Genomic DNA, 18,335 nt, shown 5'->3' with positions numbered 1-18,335 from the left:
CAGTGGTAAGGTTTCTCTCCAGTATGGGTACGCTGGTGATTCTTTAGATGACCTGACACACTGAAACGCTTGTCACACTGCTTACACTGGAAAGGTCTTTCTCCCGTGTGGACGCGCTGGTGAGTCTTCAGGTGACTTGACTCGGAGAAACTCTTGTTACACTGCTGACAGCGGAAAGGTTTATATCCAGTGTGGCGACGTTGGTGTCTTTTCAGAGTATCCAACCAGCCAAAACTCTTGTCACACTGTTTACAGTGGTATGGTTTCTCTCCCGTGTGGATACGCTGGTGTCTCTTAAGACCACGTGACTCTGTGAAGCTCTTGAAGCACTGCTCACACTGGAAAGGGATTTCCCCCGTGTGGAGACGATGGTGTTTGTTCAGGTTGCTTAACCGAGTGAAGCCCTTGTCGCACTGTTTACAGACGTGGGGTTTCTTCCCTGTGCAGGTCAGCTGTTGCGTCTTCACTCCTCCTCCTGAATGAGTTAAAGTCTCTGTTCGCTGATGACAACTGTAAGACCTTGTTCTGTCTGTGTCTTCTTGTTTCTGGCCGGTTACAGAGCTGGTAATTGCCTGATAGGCTGCTGAGGGGATCTGTCCGTTCCTCTGCATTTGGCAGTAGCGGTCATTGTGGCTCCTCCTCATGTGTTTCTGGAGGAAGACCTGAGACGTGAAGGCATACGTGCACTCTGAACAGGAAAACACCTGAGTCTTGAAAAACTGGGATCTCATCGTCTGTCTGTCTGTCTGTCTGTCTGTCTGTCTGCCCGTCTGTCTGCCCTGTCTGCCCTGTCTGTCTGCCCGTCTGCCCTGTCTGTCTGCCCGTCTGCCCTGTCTGCCCTGTCTGTCTGTCTGTCTGTCTGTCTGCCTTGTCTGCCTTGTCTGTCACCCTTGTCTAGTTATCACCGTATCACCGTCTATCTCTATCTTTCTCCTTCCAGCCTCACAACAATGTCTGACAAAGTGGATGTCTAAAGCATCTTCACTCTTTATATCCCGGCTGTCCAGAGAGCTCAAGTCCGACGTCTTACGCAACACAAACGGTTGCCATGCATGTTAGCAGATGGTTAATTATATCTTTACTTATTGCAGTGGTTTTCAGCCCTTTTCGTTTCAAGGACCCCCTGTTTGCCAGACCCAGGGGGATTCAACTCAGAAAGGGTACAAATGGAACAATGTTGACCAGAGTTACAGACCTGTAAGGGTCCATTTGGACCCCTGGTGGGCCCCGGACCCATCGTTGAGAAACAGTTGTCAGTAGTACTTGGAGGCCAGTCTATAATAATAATAATAATAATAATAATAATAATAATAATGGATTTTATTTATACCACCACTAAAGACATCTAAGAAACTGAAACTAAACATTTAAAACATGAGGGCATAAAGCCTATAGGTAAAACCAGAGTAGATAAAATAAATGCTTTGTTAAAAGGGTGGGTCTATGATAGCAGTCGTCAATGACTTCAGTTGTCATGGTTCTTGGAGGCCAGTCTATGACGTCACTATGATGTCAGTCATCTCTATATTTGGGCATATCAACAGAAATACACACTGACAGAGAGATTCATGGGATTTATACTGTAGATACAAGGGCGATGCCAGTTGGGAACACCGAACACATGCAATATACCCACAGAGTACCCGTTGTACACTTCGTCAAAGTAGGCTACTTGGTGCGGTACCCATCAGGGGCGGACTGGCCGCGCGGCCCAATTATTTTGGGCTGCTTCTCAGCTGTGGTGTAATTTACATAGGGTTGCTGGGTTAAAACAGTGAAACGCGCCTCCCCCAAAAGTAGCCTACTAAAATGTTTGAAAATAGCAGATCTACAAGCTCACAACGCGTCACGATGCGACGCGTTGTGAGCTTGTAAATCGGCTATTTTCAAATAGCCTAGGTATAAAATAGGGCTAAAGTGGTTAATGTATGTTTTATAATTTATATCTGCAATGTAACTAGTAACTAAAGTTTTCAAATAATTGTAGTGAAAAAGTAAAAGTACAATATTTGCCTCTGAGATGTAGTGGAGTAGAAGTAAAAGTATAGACAATTGGAAATACTCCAGTAAAGTAAAAGTACCTCACATTTTTACTTAAGTACAGTACTTGAGTAAATGTACTTAGTTACTTTACACCACTGGCAGGCAGACACATACAGAGATGTCCATATATAGGCAAGGGACATAAATGAGGACAGAGACCCTCATGTGGAACCAAGAGGAAGAGTTCTCATGTGCCTGTATTCCCAGTGAGGATGCTAACTGCATACATAGGGTGCTCATCTGAACACCTCTAATAATAGCCTGAACAAAACTAGACGCCCATCACATTGAGTCAATAATGCCACTTTTTAGACAGGACTGTGCATGTTGGCAGGCAGCCAGGTGACACTGTTAGTGTGACACTTGTTGGCAGTCTTGGAAAACATGTCCTTTAACCTGGAGAAAAGATTCATATGGTTGTTTTCTATACAAAATAATTAAAAAAGAGAGAATATATTACTTTTAGTTTCCATGTGATTTATTTGAATCTAATGTTAAAATGCTGTAATTGGCTAATCTCGTTTAGATATAATCTCATTACAGTTTATCCAATCTGGGAACCCATCGGCAAAAAAAAGATTCTTTGAATTTGCTTGAAGTTGCTGGCTGTTGAATCTGTCTTGAGAGATGACAGTTTATGAGACAGTGTTACTGATGAGCACTGCCATCCAGTGGTTGTGCCATGAAATCATACCTGCCAACATCAGACCGTCCAATAACAGGAGATTTCCCGGGGTAGATGTAATTTCCAGTATTCTGGTGGATTTTGGGAGTTTGACACTTTTATCAGCCTTTACTTACATAGGATCCATTAAAAAGTTAAAAGTAGCAATAAAAGAGCCATATTTAATAATAACCACTAGCCTGATTACTAAAAAACAATCAAATTCTGCCATTGTGATTTGCATATCAAATTAACATGAATGGCCGTGGCTGCATATCAGTGAGGGGCCACACAAAAAGGGTGGAATCCCCCAAAACAGGAGAAGAACAGGAGAAATGGAAGAACAGGAGACGTCCAGGAGATGGGGTCAAATAACAGGATTCTCCTGGTGAGAGCAGAAAGGTTGGCAGGTCTGCATGAAATGCATGTCTGAAACCAAACAGTTATGATGAGATACCATACCTCCACTATAACACTGGGAAAACTTGTGTATTTCGACCTTCAAACCAAACAAGTGAATAGAAAATCGGCCGGCCGGTCCTCCCATTACCCAATTTTAATATAGGATTGTAGTTTTTGTATTACTTCCCCAAGCTTCCATAAGTGGATAGTAGAAACCATTGATTCTACATTTCCTGCCAGACAGAAACGTCTTTGGACTGCATTTAAATTTAATGCATCATCATCATCATGAAGGAGCATCAATTTTGGACAAGGAATATTATATGTAATGCTTTGGATAGGTATTTGGTATCCTGAGAGATTGTTTAATTTGTATTAATTGTCTCATCATTTTTATGCAGTCTGGACAGCAGACTCCATAAAAAAACAATCCAACTCCTATCTGGTTATGAAATCATATTTGGACTGCCAGTCTGAACAGGGCTTAAATAACTACAAGTCATGTGTGAAAATAGCTCCATAAAGAACCTCTCACTCCGCTATACAGCTCCGAGATGAGGTTCTATGTCGTTACCTTCCAGAATCGGGTGAACGTCCGCTAAGGCTCCGCTGTTTACCCTTTTGTATATGTTGTATCCCAAAACTAATGGTAGATTCCAAGCCGCACGGATGTTTAAAGTTTGGTTCGGCGCATAAAATTTTAGGAACGGAGCGAAACTACCCGTTTAAATCGCTTATTTAGTCAGCCTGTGGCCATGTTTCCCATTGTAGCCAAACCGGGAGCAGTACTGGCAGCGGACGTAGGGGGGTTTTCCGGGTTGAATGGGAAACATGGCCACAGGCTGACTAAATAAGCGATTTAAACGGGTAGTTTCGCTCCGTTCCTAAAATTTTATGCGCCGAACCAAACTTTAAACATCCGTGCGGCTTGGAATCTACCATTAGTTTTGGGATACAACATATACAAAAGGGTAAACAGCGGAGCCTTGGCGGACGTTCACCCGATTATGGAAGGTAACGACATAGAACCTCATCTCGGAGCTGTATATAGCGGAGTGAGAGGTTCTTTATGGAGCTAGTGTGAAAATAGGAAACACATTCTATTGGTTCTCACCTTGACTTTCCTCTTTAGTTTTGGCTGTGTTCTTGATCTATGTAGTTATCAGTATGTCTAGCTGACTGTTAATGTAGATGATGTATTGTACAGACTCTGGAGACAGGTGAGTATAACTGATTACCTCAGTATAACTTAGTAATAATGGTCATTCATATATTGAGGTCACTTTCAATTCAAACAATTCAGAGATGAGAGTGAAGAAGTGGTCCAAATAAAATGCATACATCTTTTAATATATAGATGTTTTTATTGGAGAATAAAGGTTATGATTTTTTTGGAGTAAACAAAACAGTTCTCCTTTCTTTTTTTAAACAAAACATCCAAACAAAATAAAACATCACAAAAACAAAAGTGAAATGACATACAAATAAAATCATCCAATCTTTAGATGAAATTACATGAACACACACACACACACACACACACACACACACACACACACACACACACACACACACACACACACACACACACACACACAAATGTGAAAGTTGACTATTAACATCAGTAGTATACCCATAAATGTATTTATAGTTTAATGCAGAGGGGAAAGTCCAGTCAATTTGTTGGTTGTGAAGTGTGTCTTGCATTGCAGTTGCTTGATGCTGGTCAGTTTTCACAGTGTGACCCTGAACATTCTGATCATAGTATCTGTAGGGAGTTTGAAATGGGAATCATATTCACAATGTGTCAGAAGTGTGCTTCATGATTTGCCTGCTATGAAAATTAACGCTTCTATGAACAAGATTTTACAATGTAAAGAATTATTGTGAGAGAAAAGAAATAGGCTAATTTACATCAAAGGAAAGACTTGTTTGTCAGAATCATTCTAGTGATCATATGACTTATGTTTATACAGTGTCTATACATTTATTCTGCATAGACTAAAGTATTTCTAATTGGAGTCTAATTGTAACAGCATAAATAGCTGATATAATGAAAGAAAAAAGAAAAAAGAAACTACTAATTTTGAATACTTGTAACAAGTTACTCCCCACCAATCACATTACCTCATTTAGCCCCATGGTGTATGTCGACATGTAGTGTTCCATGTCGATGGTGTCAAGGATGCGTCTCTCCTTTCTCAGATACAACACTGCTTGCCTGTCAGAGGACAGTGGAAAGGTGATGCTTAATATTTAGATAGTGTGTACCTAAATAAAAACGGTTAAGTGCTCTGAGAAAACAAAACAACAAAACCAACCACAATCAGCTTTATTAAAGGTATCATGACATTCATTTTCCCTTTTTTTATTTTCAATGTTTTATTTGGGGTTTTATGACCTCAATTACACCCAAAAAAACTGAACTTAGAACATTCAGTGGATTTTCTGTGGTCTGGGGTTTTCTGAATTATTAGGCTGAAAAGTAATCTGAGCTTGGCCCTTCGACAGTGAGGTCACAGTCGATTAATCCCGCCCACTCTCCTCCTCGCCCCTCCCCTCCCCTATCCTTTCCTTTGGGGGGGGGGCGGAGCAGAGGCGATGATTGACAGGCAAAATCCCTCACCAGCAACACCCGCAGGCAAAGATTTCTTTTTTCATTGCAGTTGAAAAGGCTTTAGAAATGTGAGAGAAAAACACCTGCCATTGATCACTGGAATGGAATTTTCACTTAAAACTTTTTGTACACTTTTGAAGGACCAGGACAAAGACTTTGAATGTGGTGTAAAAGTGAATGTCATGATACCTTTAAATGTATTGTACTTGTTGGGGGGAACTAAATTCTTGTTGGGGGGAACTAAATTCTATAGTGACTAGTTCAAAGGGTGTGGAGAGCTGATAGCAGAATGTCCAGGGCTCCGCTGATCAGGGCGGTATCCTCGAATGGGGGGTCTTCGCAAGGAGTTGGGTTATCCTCTGCGAGGGAGCCCTAGTAACCTATGTCGGCATTGAGTCTTATTATCGGTAATTGGGTTGTAAGGCCAATTACCTGTTCCAATATTATTCTTACTGAACTGAAATATCTCTAGACTGGCTTATCCGACATCGGCTCAGCCTTATATAGTGGCAGATTGTACTACTCGCCATATAAGGACGGCCCTAGGGCATAACCGTTTCATTCGTCATCCATATAATGCTATTCGGTGCTTGTATAAGGACATCTCCGCAACAGTACTGCTGGCTCTTTAGGACAAATTGCTCCCTGAGGGACCAAACATCTTGCTCCAGCATTGTCTGTGTATAGAGAGTTGTATGACATTTCTGGTTGCAGGGTTCCTGTGAGCTGATATTTCTTATTCAGAGCCAAATGTAAAAAAAGACATACAATTAATGTAGGAGAGGGTCTTACCAGATGGCAGGCATACTAATGCCATTAAGCATCTGCTTCATGTCCTGAAGGCTGATGCCACAAACATCTCGAGAAATCATTATCAAACTCTGCACCTTAAGAGAGAACCATCATTAATTTTATCACCAGGTATGTTTTGCACACATAAGGAAGTAGTCTCAATGAGGTTTGTATAACAAAATGTCCCGTGGAATATTGTTGAACATGAAGAAACCAGCTTCTTTGGCTTGATTTATTTTAGTAGGGGCAATTGAATGTTTATTAACTATATCATCTGTAGTCCCCGGAGATGAGATGTGTACAGCAGGAAACCAAGTTTACAGATATGTGAAAATTTCAATATAATACAAAACATTACTTTGTCGATGGTGTCTGTCAATTTGTAGTGCCACCCGTCAATGGGAGAAAAGATCAGTCCATCGTCAACCAGGGACCCCACTGCTTGCCTGTCAGAGGACAGTGGAAATGTGATGCATAATATTTAGATATTTTGAATATTTCTAAACAAATGATCTCACGGTGAAGGGAACAAAACAAACCACAATCATCTTTGATAAAGTCTTGTACGGCTAGGGCTGTCACGATTACAAATTTAAGTTGACGATTAATTGTCACTCAAATAATTGCGATTAACGATGTAATTGCGTGTTTGGCATTAAACATTGGAACATATGAAGCCGTTTAGGCTTCGTAATCAAACATTCCACAGGGCAGATATGACAAATAACAGAAATGTACAGAAAGAAATTATTGACATATTTAATAATTTGTAGAAATAGCTGATCTACAAGCTTGTAGATCAGCTTTCTGCTTTTTCTTTTAAATATTTTTAAATATTTGAAAATGTGTGAAAGGTTTTCAACAAGGAAATGATTATGCTAAAATAATTGGGATTATCTCAAGTAATTGCGATTAGACGAATTGTGACAGGCCTGTGTACTTCTGGCTCTGTTAGGACACATAACTCCCTGAGGGACCAAACATCTTACTCCAGCATTGTCCGAGAGAGAGAGAGAGGATCTTACTTGATAACAGGCACACTCTTGCCACAAATTTGCGCCAGGTCCCTCATGCAGATGCCCCCACTCCAAAACGACATATACGTCAGCACCTGAGAGATCAGAAATATTTGCATTGCTAATTTGTTTTTGTGAGGTTGGTGCTTTTCCGTGAACGGAAATGATGAACAGTTTCCTTTCTCGGCTTTCATGGGGTGTAGTTCCAGACTCTGTACAGCATTCAGAGATTGTGGAGTAGTTTTCTGGCTACGCGAGAGACTACAGAATTAGTTTCAAAGCCAAATTTGATCTACAGTTCCTGGACAGTACATGGGTACAGCCATGTTAAAATACAAAGTGCATTTTAATAAGATACAAAACATTACATCGTTGATGATGTCTGTCGACGTGTAGTGATACTGGTCGATGGTGGAATAGATGTATCCCTCGTTGCTCAGGGACTCAATTGCTTGCCTGTCAGAAGACAGTGGAAAGGTGATGCATCATATTAGGCTAGTGTGTACCTAAACAATGCCGTTAAGTACTCTGACAGTAAAAGGGAACAAAACCAACCACAATCATCTTTAATAAAAGTCTTGTACTGCTGGCTCTGTTAGGACACATAGCTCCCTGAGGGACCAAACGTCTTGCTCCAGCATTGTCCATATAGAGACATCTGTATGACAATTCTGGTTACAGGGGTATTTATGCACTTACATGACTAATTTAGAGATAATGTGATAGAGGAGAGGGTCTTACCAGATGACAGGCAAACTCATGTCATCAATCATTTCCTCCAGGCCCTGTAAGCTGATGCCCTCAGCATCTTGACAGCTCTTTATCAAACTCAGCACCTTAGGAGAATCAGAATTTTTTTTATTGCCAGGAATGTTTTTCACAAATAAGGAATTCTGTGAGGGGGGTACATTACACTGGATAATGACAGTATTAAGAAACATGTACAGTAATTATCCCCGCCAAGCTGATAGGCCGGGAGGTGGAGATTCCATTTTCACCTGTGTCTGTGTGTCCGTCCATGTGTGTGTCTGTGTGCAGCTAATCTTGGACACCGCAAGACCGATTGGCATCAATCTTTGCATGCAAACTCCCAGTAGTCTTGCGCCCCGATTTTTTCAAATCCGCCTCATTGTGGCGCTATAACAGGCCACTATACATTTTGGCCTATAACTCGTGAACCGTAGGTTGTACAATCAAAATTCTATATTTATCCTATGTTGAGAGACTGATTCACCCCAACATCTAACAAATGTCTATGTCTACGGTTATCATTTTAAAGAAGCAGCCCAACAAGTAGCTCATGCAAACATTATTGGTTAATGGAGTTCTTTTTCTTCATGTAGATGTTTCCACTCACCTTCTCATTTGGGCTCGCAGCCACGTCGTTGTCCTGGTTAACAACAGTACGAAATATTTACAATTATTTACAAATAATTTCCTCAAAACATTAAGATGTAAAGAACTGTCCTGTGGAAATCAGTGAACATTAAGAAATCGGCTGTGGATCTGTCTTTCACTTATACAATAATGGCATTTGCACGCAGCTTTTCTAGTTTATTTCTGGCATATCGATCACGCAGCTTTTCTCGCTTATTACTGGTATATCGATTACTTCATATTAATTTAATCATGACTAATCATTCATCTCCAAATATGGGCACGATTTCAACCAAAATGGGTAGAAACTAAAAGAACAGTTTTAAAGAGGAACATTTGAAGTTACCGCTTTGGAAAACAAAACAAAAACTATTTGTGTGACAAATTACTACCCGCCCCTGATATTACATCATGACACTTGTAGTGGTCCATGTTGATGGTGGAATAGATGCATCCCTCGTTCTTCAGAAACACCACTGATTGCCTGTCAGAGGAGAGTGGAAAGGTGATGCATAATATTTGCAAAGTGTGTACGGTACATAAACAATACAACTTTACTAAAAGTCTAGTATTGCTATCTGTGTTAGGACATATACAGGAAATCACTAAAGGATCAAACATATTGCTAAGGCATTGTCCGTATAGAGGAGATTTCTGGTTAAAGGGACATGACTAATTATTATTAATAATAATAATAATAATAATAAACAAGAAAAATAGGGTCTTACCAGATGGCAGGCATACTGATGCCATTAAGTTCTTGCTTCAGGTCCTGAAGGCTGATGCCCTCAAAAACTTTACAATTCCTTATCAAGCTCAGCACCTAGAGGATAAATAAAATATTTGCATTAGGGATGTTTTGCAGGAATTAGTCTTTGTTAATTTTACACATTAAACTGGATAATGACAGTATTATGAAACAAGTTAAATTATTTACAAATATTTTCACCATATATACAAAACAAAATAAAGAATTGTGCTGTGGAATATTGCTTAACCAGAAGAAACCAGCTTAATCTTTAGTCACCCGACATTATAAGATAAGAGATGGCTACAGCAGGCAACCAAGCCATGTGAAAATACAAAGTTCATTTCAATAAGATACAAAACATTACTTTGTTGACGGTGTCTGTCAATGTGTAGTGATACGCGTCAATGGTGGAAAAGATGAGTCCATCGTCAGTCAGGGACGACACTGCTCGCCTGTCAGAGGACAGTGAAAAGGTGATGCATAATATTTAAACAGTGTGTACCTAAACCAAACTGTTAAAGGAGAATTCCAGTTAAAGGAGACTTCCGGTGGGGCGCATTCAAGACAATCACGTTGCATAGTGTTCTGTCACTATGAACGTCGGATCTAAAATAGGCGCAGGTTTTTAGCTGCTGGCGGACCCGGGATGGAGTTATGACATTTATCTACTGTACCACTCGTCCTAGGATATCATAACATCATATAAAAGGAAAGAAGAGAAAACGTCAGCTAGCTTGCTTCATGACAGAGCCGAGTGTAGAAAACTAAATGTAGGAGAGGAGAGGCTCTTACTTGATGTCAGGCATAGTCTTGCCATTCATTCTCTGCTTCAGGCCCTGAAGGCTGATGCCCTCAATGTCCTGACAACTCATTGTCAAACTCAGCACCTTAGGAGAGATTCAGAATTATTGTTAATGCCAGGAATGTTTAGCACATACACAGATTTGTTTTCGTGAGGTTGGTGCATTACACTGGATAATGACAGCATCAAGAAACATGGATAATTATTTACACATATTATGTGTAAATAATATATATATTATCGATATGATAAAAAAAAATTACATTGTTGATGGTGTTTGACGGTGTGTAGTGATACTGGTCGATGGTGGAATAGATGAACCCCTCGTTGCTCAGGTACTCCACTGCTTTCCTGTCGGAGTTCAGTGGAAAGGTGAGGTATAATATTTGGATAGCGTGTAGTGTATCCAAATACACTACACGTGCTCTTCCCAGAAGACAGGGAACAAAAGCAACCACAACTAGAAAAGTGTGCTCCTCGGAGCACACCGGACAGGGCCTGCAAATTTAGAAATTCAGCCATAGCCAATCAGAATGGAATCTGCTAAATCTGACAGATGCGTCTTGATCAAGTGACCGCAGAGATAATGTGTACCGATTTGTGTGAGTTTTGGACAAAATTTGTAGGAGTAGAAGTAAAAAGTGTGTTTTGAAGGAAAAGCAAAATGGGCAGAAAATCTTGACAGGTAAACACAGGAGAAAGAGCGCACACCCAAATTAATATTATTATGAATAATAATGATGGAGAGGAAAGGGTCTTACCAGATGGCTTGGAAACTCATTTCACTACGTTCCACCTCCAGGTCCTGAAGGCTGATGCCCTCAACATCTCGACCAATCCTCCTTATCACCATCAGCACCTTAGGAGAGAATCAGAATTCGTTTGATTGCCGGGTAGGTTTTACACATACATAGTCCGGAGGAATTACAAGGAAATAGACAGGAGATGAGTACAGCAGACAACCAAGTTTACAGTCATGTGAAAATATAAAGTACATTTCAATATGATAACATACAGAGATGGTGTCTGTTGACATGTGGTGATAAGTGATGGGGTCACACGGTCCGTAGTCATCATTGATGTTGATGGGGGAAAAGATGTGTCCCTCGTTGCACAGGAACGCCGCTGCTTGCCTGTCGGAGTTCAGTGGAAAGGTGGCGCATAATATTTAAATAGTGTTTAACTAAACTAAACTGCAAAACTGAGTCCAATGTTAAAACAATTGAAATAAGTAGGAAAGGAGACAGTCTTACCTGAGGGCAGACAGCCTCGTGCCATTTAGTTTTTCCTTCAGGTCCCGGAGGTTTATGCCCTCAATGTATTTGCAACTCTTTATCAAGCTCAGCACCTTAGGAGAGAATCTGAATTATTGTTATTGCCAGGTACATTTACCATATTAGATATTTGTTTTTGTGAGGTTGGTATATTGCACTGGATAACGACAGCAACATTTACAGTTATTCCAAATATTCTCCTGAAAATATAATGACATAAAGAATTGCCCTGGGGAATATTGTTGAACATGAAGAAACCAGCTTCTTTGGTGAACTGTTGATTTAGTAGAGACAATGGACGGTCCAATAACAGCCTGATTATGCTTTGCACGTCCATGTAACCAGGAGGGTCTGCGGAAGTGATGTGGTTCTCATACTAAAACTTGGTGTCTGGCTGCAGATGCACATTCATTCAAGAAAAACACGCTGCACAGAGCAAACTAAAGGGTGCAACCTAACGATCGCCTTCAGACAACTGAAGGACTGGTACCATGGCAAGAGGCTGTTGTGAGATGAGGTCTATTGGGCTAGTTTTACAATTATTTTTGTCCCATATCCTCTGAAGACCTCAGATGCCAATAAATTCCTTCAGCAAAGCTCCTTTTACTTAAAGTCCTTTTACTCAGGTTTTTATTGTGTTCTGATAGTTTACCATTTATTGCAAAGAACATCACTTTAATCCTTTATTGTGACATGCTCCCATAACACAGCAGGTCAGACTACTTCTGTCCTTATATAAAGTAAACGTAATCGTGTAATCGTAAAATCTGGGAGGTGCACAGATGTCTGCGCGGACATGAGCTGGTGACAAAATGTATGTCACCGCCCATATTTTATATTTTCAGCGTAAATACAATTTAACCGTACTTGTCCAAGAATTAACATAGTTACATTTAATCTGCAGTCCCTGGACATGAGATATGTACAACAGGCAGCCATATGAAAATACTGTTTAGTACTGTACAAGTACAACATAAGATACAAACATTACTTTGCTGATGGTGTCTGTCAATTTGTAGTGATGCCCATCAATGGAGGAAAAGATGAGTCCCTCGTTGCACAGGAACTCTACTGTTTGCCTGTCAGAGGACAGTGGAAATGTGATGCATAACAAAGCTGTTTTGGTAAGTGCACTCACAGAAAAGGAAACAAAACTAACCACAATCAGCTTTATTAAAAGTCTTGTACTGCTGGCTCTGTTAAAGAAAAAAAACAATGAAGGAGAAGAGAGGGTCTTACCTGATGATAGACATATTCATCCAACAAAGTCCCTGGTTCAGTTCATTAAGGTGGATGCCCTTGGCATCTTGACAAGTCTTTATCAAAAGCAGCACCTTAGGAGCAATTCAGAATTATTGTTATTGCGTATGTTTTGCACATGCCATATACATGGAATTTGTAAGGTTGGTGCATTACACAGGATACTAATATTAAGAAGCATATACAATCATTTACAGATATTTCAGATAGGTGCAGCAGGAAACCATGTTTACAGCCTTGTAAAAATAAGAAGAAAAAATCATTACCTTATTGATGATGTCCGTCGACATGTAGTGATCCTGATCGATTGTGAAATAGATGTATCTCTCGTTGCTCAGGAACCTCACTGCTTCCCTGTCAGAAGACAGTGGAAAGATGATACATAATATTTAGATAGTGTGTACCTAAACTGTGCTCTCACAGTGAAGGGAACAAAATCAAACCACAATCAACTTTACCAAAAGTCTTGTACTGCTGGCTCTGTTAGGACAAAGCTCGCTGAGGGACCAAACATCTTGCTCCAGCTTTGTCCATATAGAGACAGCTGAATGACATTTCTGGTTACAGGGGTTCTGTGAGCTGACATGACTCATTTAGAGCCAAATGTAAAAATGTAATAAAAAGTAGAGAAGATAAGGTCATACCAGATGGCAAGCAATGTCATGCCTCGAAGTCCCTGCTTCAGGGCCTCAATGCTGATGCCCTCAGCATCTTGAAAGCACTTTATCCAACTAAGCACCTTGGGAGAGAATCAGAATTATTTTTATTGCCAGGTATGTTTTGAACTAACAAGGAATTAGTCTCTGTGAGGTTGGTACACTACACTGAATAACGACAGTATTCATGAAAAATAATTGCACTGTGAATATCTTTGAACATGAAGGAACCAGCTTCATAGTTATCTGTCTTTAGCATTCTTTACTTTATTTAATAGGGGCAATAGGCAGTTCAATAACTGTCCCAGATATAGTTACAAAGCTAAATTGTATCTGTAGTCCACTCCCTGGACAGGAGATGGGTAATTGGGCACAGCACACAACCAAGTTCACAGCCATGTAAAAAGATTATTGGGCGGTGAAACCGCCCCTATAAGTGAGATTTGAAAAAATGTACAAATATCTTGGGCAGTGAAACCGGCCCTAAAAGTTAGTAGAATTATCCTGCGCTGTGATTGGCCAATCACAGCCTATTCAGGACTGTGATTGGCCAGTGTCACATGACACATGTGCATAGCCCTATATAAGCAACCATAACTTGAAAAAAACAAAATTTTGTTTTTTTCAAGTTATGGTTTTGTCCATCATAAAGAGTGTTTCAATAAATGTATTTATCCTTTGTACATGATTGATCGACTCCATTCAGTATTGTGATTAGCTAGCAAGACACCGCCCACTTCACACAGGGTGTGATTTTATTTAAATATAACAACATTACATTGATGGCAGCTGTTGACATGTTGCGATACTTGAAGTGTGTCGACAAGTAGTGCATCTTGTCAATGGTGGAAAAGATGTGTCCCTCGTTGACCAGCCACTTCACTGTTTTCCTGTTGGAGTTCAGTGGAAAGGTGATGCATAATATATTTAGATAATATGTAACTAAACAATGCTGTTAAGTGCTCTTACAGAAATGGGGACAAAACCAACCACATGTTAGGACACATAGTTCCCTGAGGGACAACATCTTGCTGGCGCATTGTCCATATAGAGACATATGTATGACATTTCTGCTCACAGGGTTCCTGTGAGCTGACCTGACTATTTCAGAGGCAAATGTAAAACAATAATAATGTAGGAGAGGAGAGGGTCTCACCATATGATGCGAATACTCATGAAATTAAGTTTCCGCTTCAGGGTTTGAATGCTGATGCCCTCGGCACCTTGATAACTCATTATCAAACTCAGCACCTATGGAGAGAATCGGAATTATTTGTATCGCCAGGTATGTTTTGCACCTACAAGCAATTTGTCTTTGTGAGATTAGTGCAATTCACTGGAAACATTTACTTAGCGGTGGACGTTACAGAAAACGGTTTGAATTTGCGCTGCGGTATGGATGTTGACTACACTGATACTGCCTTATAAGTAGCTCATTATTGGTTAATGAAGCCCCTTTTTTTCATGTATGCGATGTTTGTACTCACCCGCTTGTCATTTTCCTTCAGCCTGTTAGCAGCCATGATGTGACACTCTACAGTCTACACGCAGACCTGTGATAATGAGAATGAACGCATGTTGTGAGCTTGTAGATCGGCTACTTTTGCCCCCCCCCCCCCCCCAGAATATGGGTACTATGGTTAAAATGGTTAGTTTCTATGCATGAATAATTGTGATTTCTACGCAGGGGTCTTCAACAGGGTGTCCACGGCCCGTAGGGGGTCCTCAGAGTTACTACAGGGGGGCCTTTGTTTGTTTGTTATGAAGTATCTACTGTGCGGAGACTGCGGACACACCGTGGACGTGGAAAACGCTACACTTTAGTGAGAGTGCAGAGCAAAAGAGACGGGTCCGAGGGTGATACGGTTTTCTCCTGTGTCTTTATTTGTCGACAAGGAGCATCAAAAAATGGTTACTGCAGTTGGGTCCAGATCATAGCAGCACAAAGCATTCACATTCAAACTGTAGATTTCAAAAGGCGCTCCATAGTTTCACAGCTCCTCCTAGTCCTAATTTCAACCAATCACAGGCTGATCCGTCGTGGCCGAGCGGACAGCTTACAGCGCATATTATAGTAGGGTCACACAGTACATGGAAATCAATTCAACAATATCTGCTTTCAGTACAAAACCATATTTCACAATGAAGTTTCGTTATGAGATTAATACTTTACACATTATATACTTTAGAATGATACCAAGAATCACATCCCCATTCATCTGTAAACAATAGTTAATTCAATGAGGCTTTTAATGACACCGAAACCAGTTCAGAGGGAATGCTTTTTCCTCACATGACTTTTACTTTAGTTATCAAGACTTTGTTCATTTTAACTACAACATACGTTTTACCCAGAACTAATACCATCCTTAAAAGTAACTTTTGTGTTTTAACCCAGTGATTGAATAAACTTTAAAGGCTGCTCAGACAGGTAATATGCTAAATGAATCAGTGCCTGACATTCTGTCCCCCATGCGCCAAGCTTTAAACAGACTGGGGCTTCCTGAATACAATAGGACAGAGCTCACAGGTAAACAGAAGCTTCTTTGGTTAATCATATCAAGAGATGATTGTCTTTGTTTTCCCAAACACCTACTGTGTAGCTGTTGGCCGTTCTAAGCAACTGGCCCCACTCTTTACCTGTTGTGCCCCTATAAAAGGAACATTTAGCAGACTTCTCATTTTAACTTTTTATTTATACTAATGAAATAAGTATTTTATGTATGACTGTGGCTGGAAGATACTTCAGTTACATTAAAGGAGGAGTTCACCCAAAAAATGACTTATTTTCTATCAATTGCACACCCTATGAAGCCTTGAATCCATGGATTCTTTTTTGTTTTTGTCGCATTCTTAAGCTAATAATTTGATTCTCGTCTCCTACCGGCTAATGACAAAGTGTGTCTCCTACCGGAAATGCACACGACACGGTCATCAAATTATTGTCTTAGGAATGCCACAAAAACAAATCCATGAAATCAAGGCTTCATGGGGTGTGTAATTGATAGAAAATAAGTAATTTTTGGGGTGAACCTTTAACCTTTTGAACCGTAGCATCCCTATTTCTGAGGGGAACATTAGCCGGAAATAGCAGATCTACAAAACGCCTCGCAGTGCGAGGGCATTGTGAGCTTGTAGATCTGCTATTTTCTGCGAATAGGTTTGGTGTAGAGGGAAAAAAGAGCAGACCAAGAACAGAGTATTGACAGTTCAAGTGGTTAAATGTCTGAAAGTACACAGTAACATGTATCCAACATATTGAAACACTGTGTTGTCAAACATGTCTACAAAGCTATCTATGAAACCTATGAAAAAGTTGAATATGCAACACAATTTTATACAATATGTAGTAGTGGGGGTCCCTGCTTCATCTCTCTCTCAGCTAAGGGGTCCTTGGCCTGAAAAAAATGTTGAAGACCCCTGCTCTAGGTAATGTTCAAACAAAATACATTTGAGACTACATATGTTATTTGTATGTCTTTAAAGGGGTACAGAGCATAGAGCAGTGGCGGCCATTTTGTGGTTCCACAGGTAGAAAGACCATTATTTTTTCAGAAAATATTTATATTATATAATATTTAAGCCTGGAACCAAGCCATCCAGGCTCCTGGTGAATCATGACCATAAAAAACATTTGATGCTGTGTAAAAATAATATTTATATACTATATTTAATAGGCTAAATACCCTTTCTTTGTTTTCTTGCCGTTTTCAAATATCTTTTGCCACAGAATCAAATATTTTATGGTCATGATTCACCAGGAGCCACCAGTTTTCAAATGTATAAAATATATTAAAATAATTTGAAAATAGCAGATCTACAACTACAAGCTCACTGTAGATCGGCTAATTTCAAATGGCAGAAATGTTGAAAGGTTGAAGTGGTTAATGTATGTTTTGTAATAATAGTCTAAATCTACAAAGTAACTAAAGTTTTCAAACAATTGTAGTGGAGTAAAGTATTTGCCTCTGAGATGAAGTGGAGTAGAAGTAAAAGTGCTGAAAATTGGAAATACTCCAGTAAAGTAAAAAAAACTCAAAATTGTACTTAAGTAGGCTACAGTGCTTGAGTAAATGTACTTAGTTACTTTACACCACTGCCCTTCGGGTAATCAAATCATCAAATGATTTAATGGCAACAAGCTCAGTAACAATGTACATCAACAATGTAGCATCTTTTATAGCCTACCACAATGCTTTTAACAGTAGGCTATGTAAACATGATTCATGAACAATGTATTCCAATACTGATCACTGATCAGTTACAGATGTCAGCAATGTGACACAATACCTTGTGGCTGGAGGAGGAAAGTAGATCTTCTTGTTGTTTCCAGATTCCAGCACAGCTGATCAGAATACATGTAAAAAGTTATTCACATTCATTTCTGACCACACTCAGTGTGACGCTCAGTGTTGCCAGATTTAGTGAGAGACACAAGCAACCAGGTCTATGAAAACAAGCCCAAAAGAAGCGACTAGGCTGCGTTTGAAAATAGCCGATCTACAAGCTCACAACACGACGCGTTGTGAGCTTGTAGTGTAGGTCTGCTGTTTTCAAAAAAGAAAATATGTAATTTTGGAATATTTTAACACAAATTAAATCTTGAATGGAGGTCCCTGGTACAAAATGTTTTTAGATGGGGGTCCACAGACAAATATATATGAATTTGGGGGTTCTTGCC

General features: G+C 40.0%; 1 protein-coding gene across 1 annotated transcript; it reads right to left on the bottom strand.

The window, feature by feature from the left end:
* Window positions 1–4,735: 4,735 nt before the first annotated feature.
* LOC308089817 (uncharacterized protein) lies at window positions 4,736–18,038 on the bottom strand. The gene is made up of 24 exons (XM_080434745.1): window positions 17,945–18,038; window positions 15,142–15,207; window positions 14,811–14,905; window positions 14,433–14,544; window positions 13,643–13,737; window positions 13,265–13,352; window positions 12,978–13,072; window positions 12,730–12,817; window positions 11,718–11,812; window positions 11,480–11,597; window positions 11,226–11,323; window positions 10,728–10,815; window positions 10,455–10,549; window positions 10,027–10,114; window positions 9,640–9,734; window positions 9,320–9,395; window positions 8,892–8,924; window positions 8,276–8,370; window positions 7,903–7,990; window positions 7,544–7,629; window positions 6,877–6,964; window positions 6,519–6,613; window positions 5,237–5,330; window positions 4,736–4,877 (listed from the first exon to the last, which is right to left on the bottom strand). The coding sequence occupies exons 2-24, from the start codon at window positions 15,175–15,177 to the stop codon at window positions 4,869–4,871; spliced, it is 1,950 nt and encodes a 649-aa protein (XP_080290871.1). The 5' UTR covers window positions 15,178–15,207; window positions 17,945–18,038; the 3' UTR covers window positions 4,736–4,868.
* Window positions 18,039–18,335: the final 297 nt, after the last annotated feature.

Source organism: Gymnoscopelus braueri (genome assembly GCF_963280865.1).
Source record: "Gymnoscopelus braueri genome assembly, chromosome: 8".
NCBI classification, from domain to species: Eukaryota; Metazoa; Chordata; class Actinopteri; order Myctophiformes; family Myctophidae; genus Gymnoscopelus; species Gymnoscopelus braueri.
The sequence above is the reverse complement of the archived record's forward strand: the minus strand, read 5'-3'. Positions and strand labels throughout refer to the sequence as shown.

Excerpts from the sequence above, each read along its gene's own strand:
- LOC308089817 (XM_080434745.1), bottom strand. The coding sequence starts at position 15,177 with ATGGCTGCTAACAGGCTGAAGGAAAATGACAAGCGG. Across the intron at positions 13,353-13,642 it reads ATGACATTGCTTGCCATCTG|GGAAGCAGTGAGGTTCCTGA; the intron begins GTATGACCTTAT and ends GTCTTCTGACAG. Across the intron at positions 8,371-8,891 it reads CTGCGAGCCCAAATGAGAAG|GTGCTGAGTTTGATAAAGAG; the intron begins GTGAGTGGAAAC and ends GATTCTCCTAAG.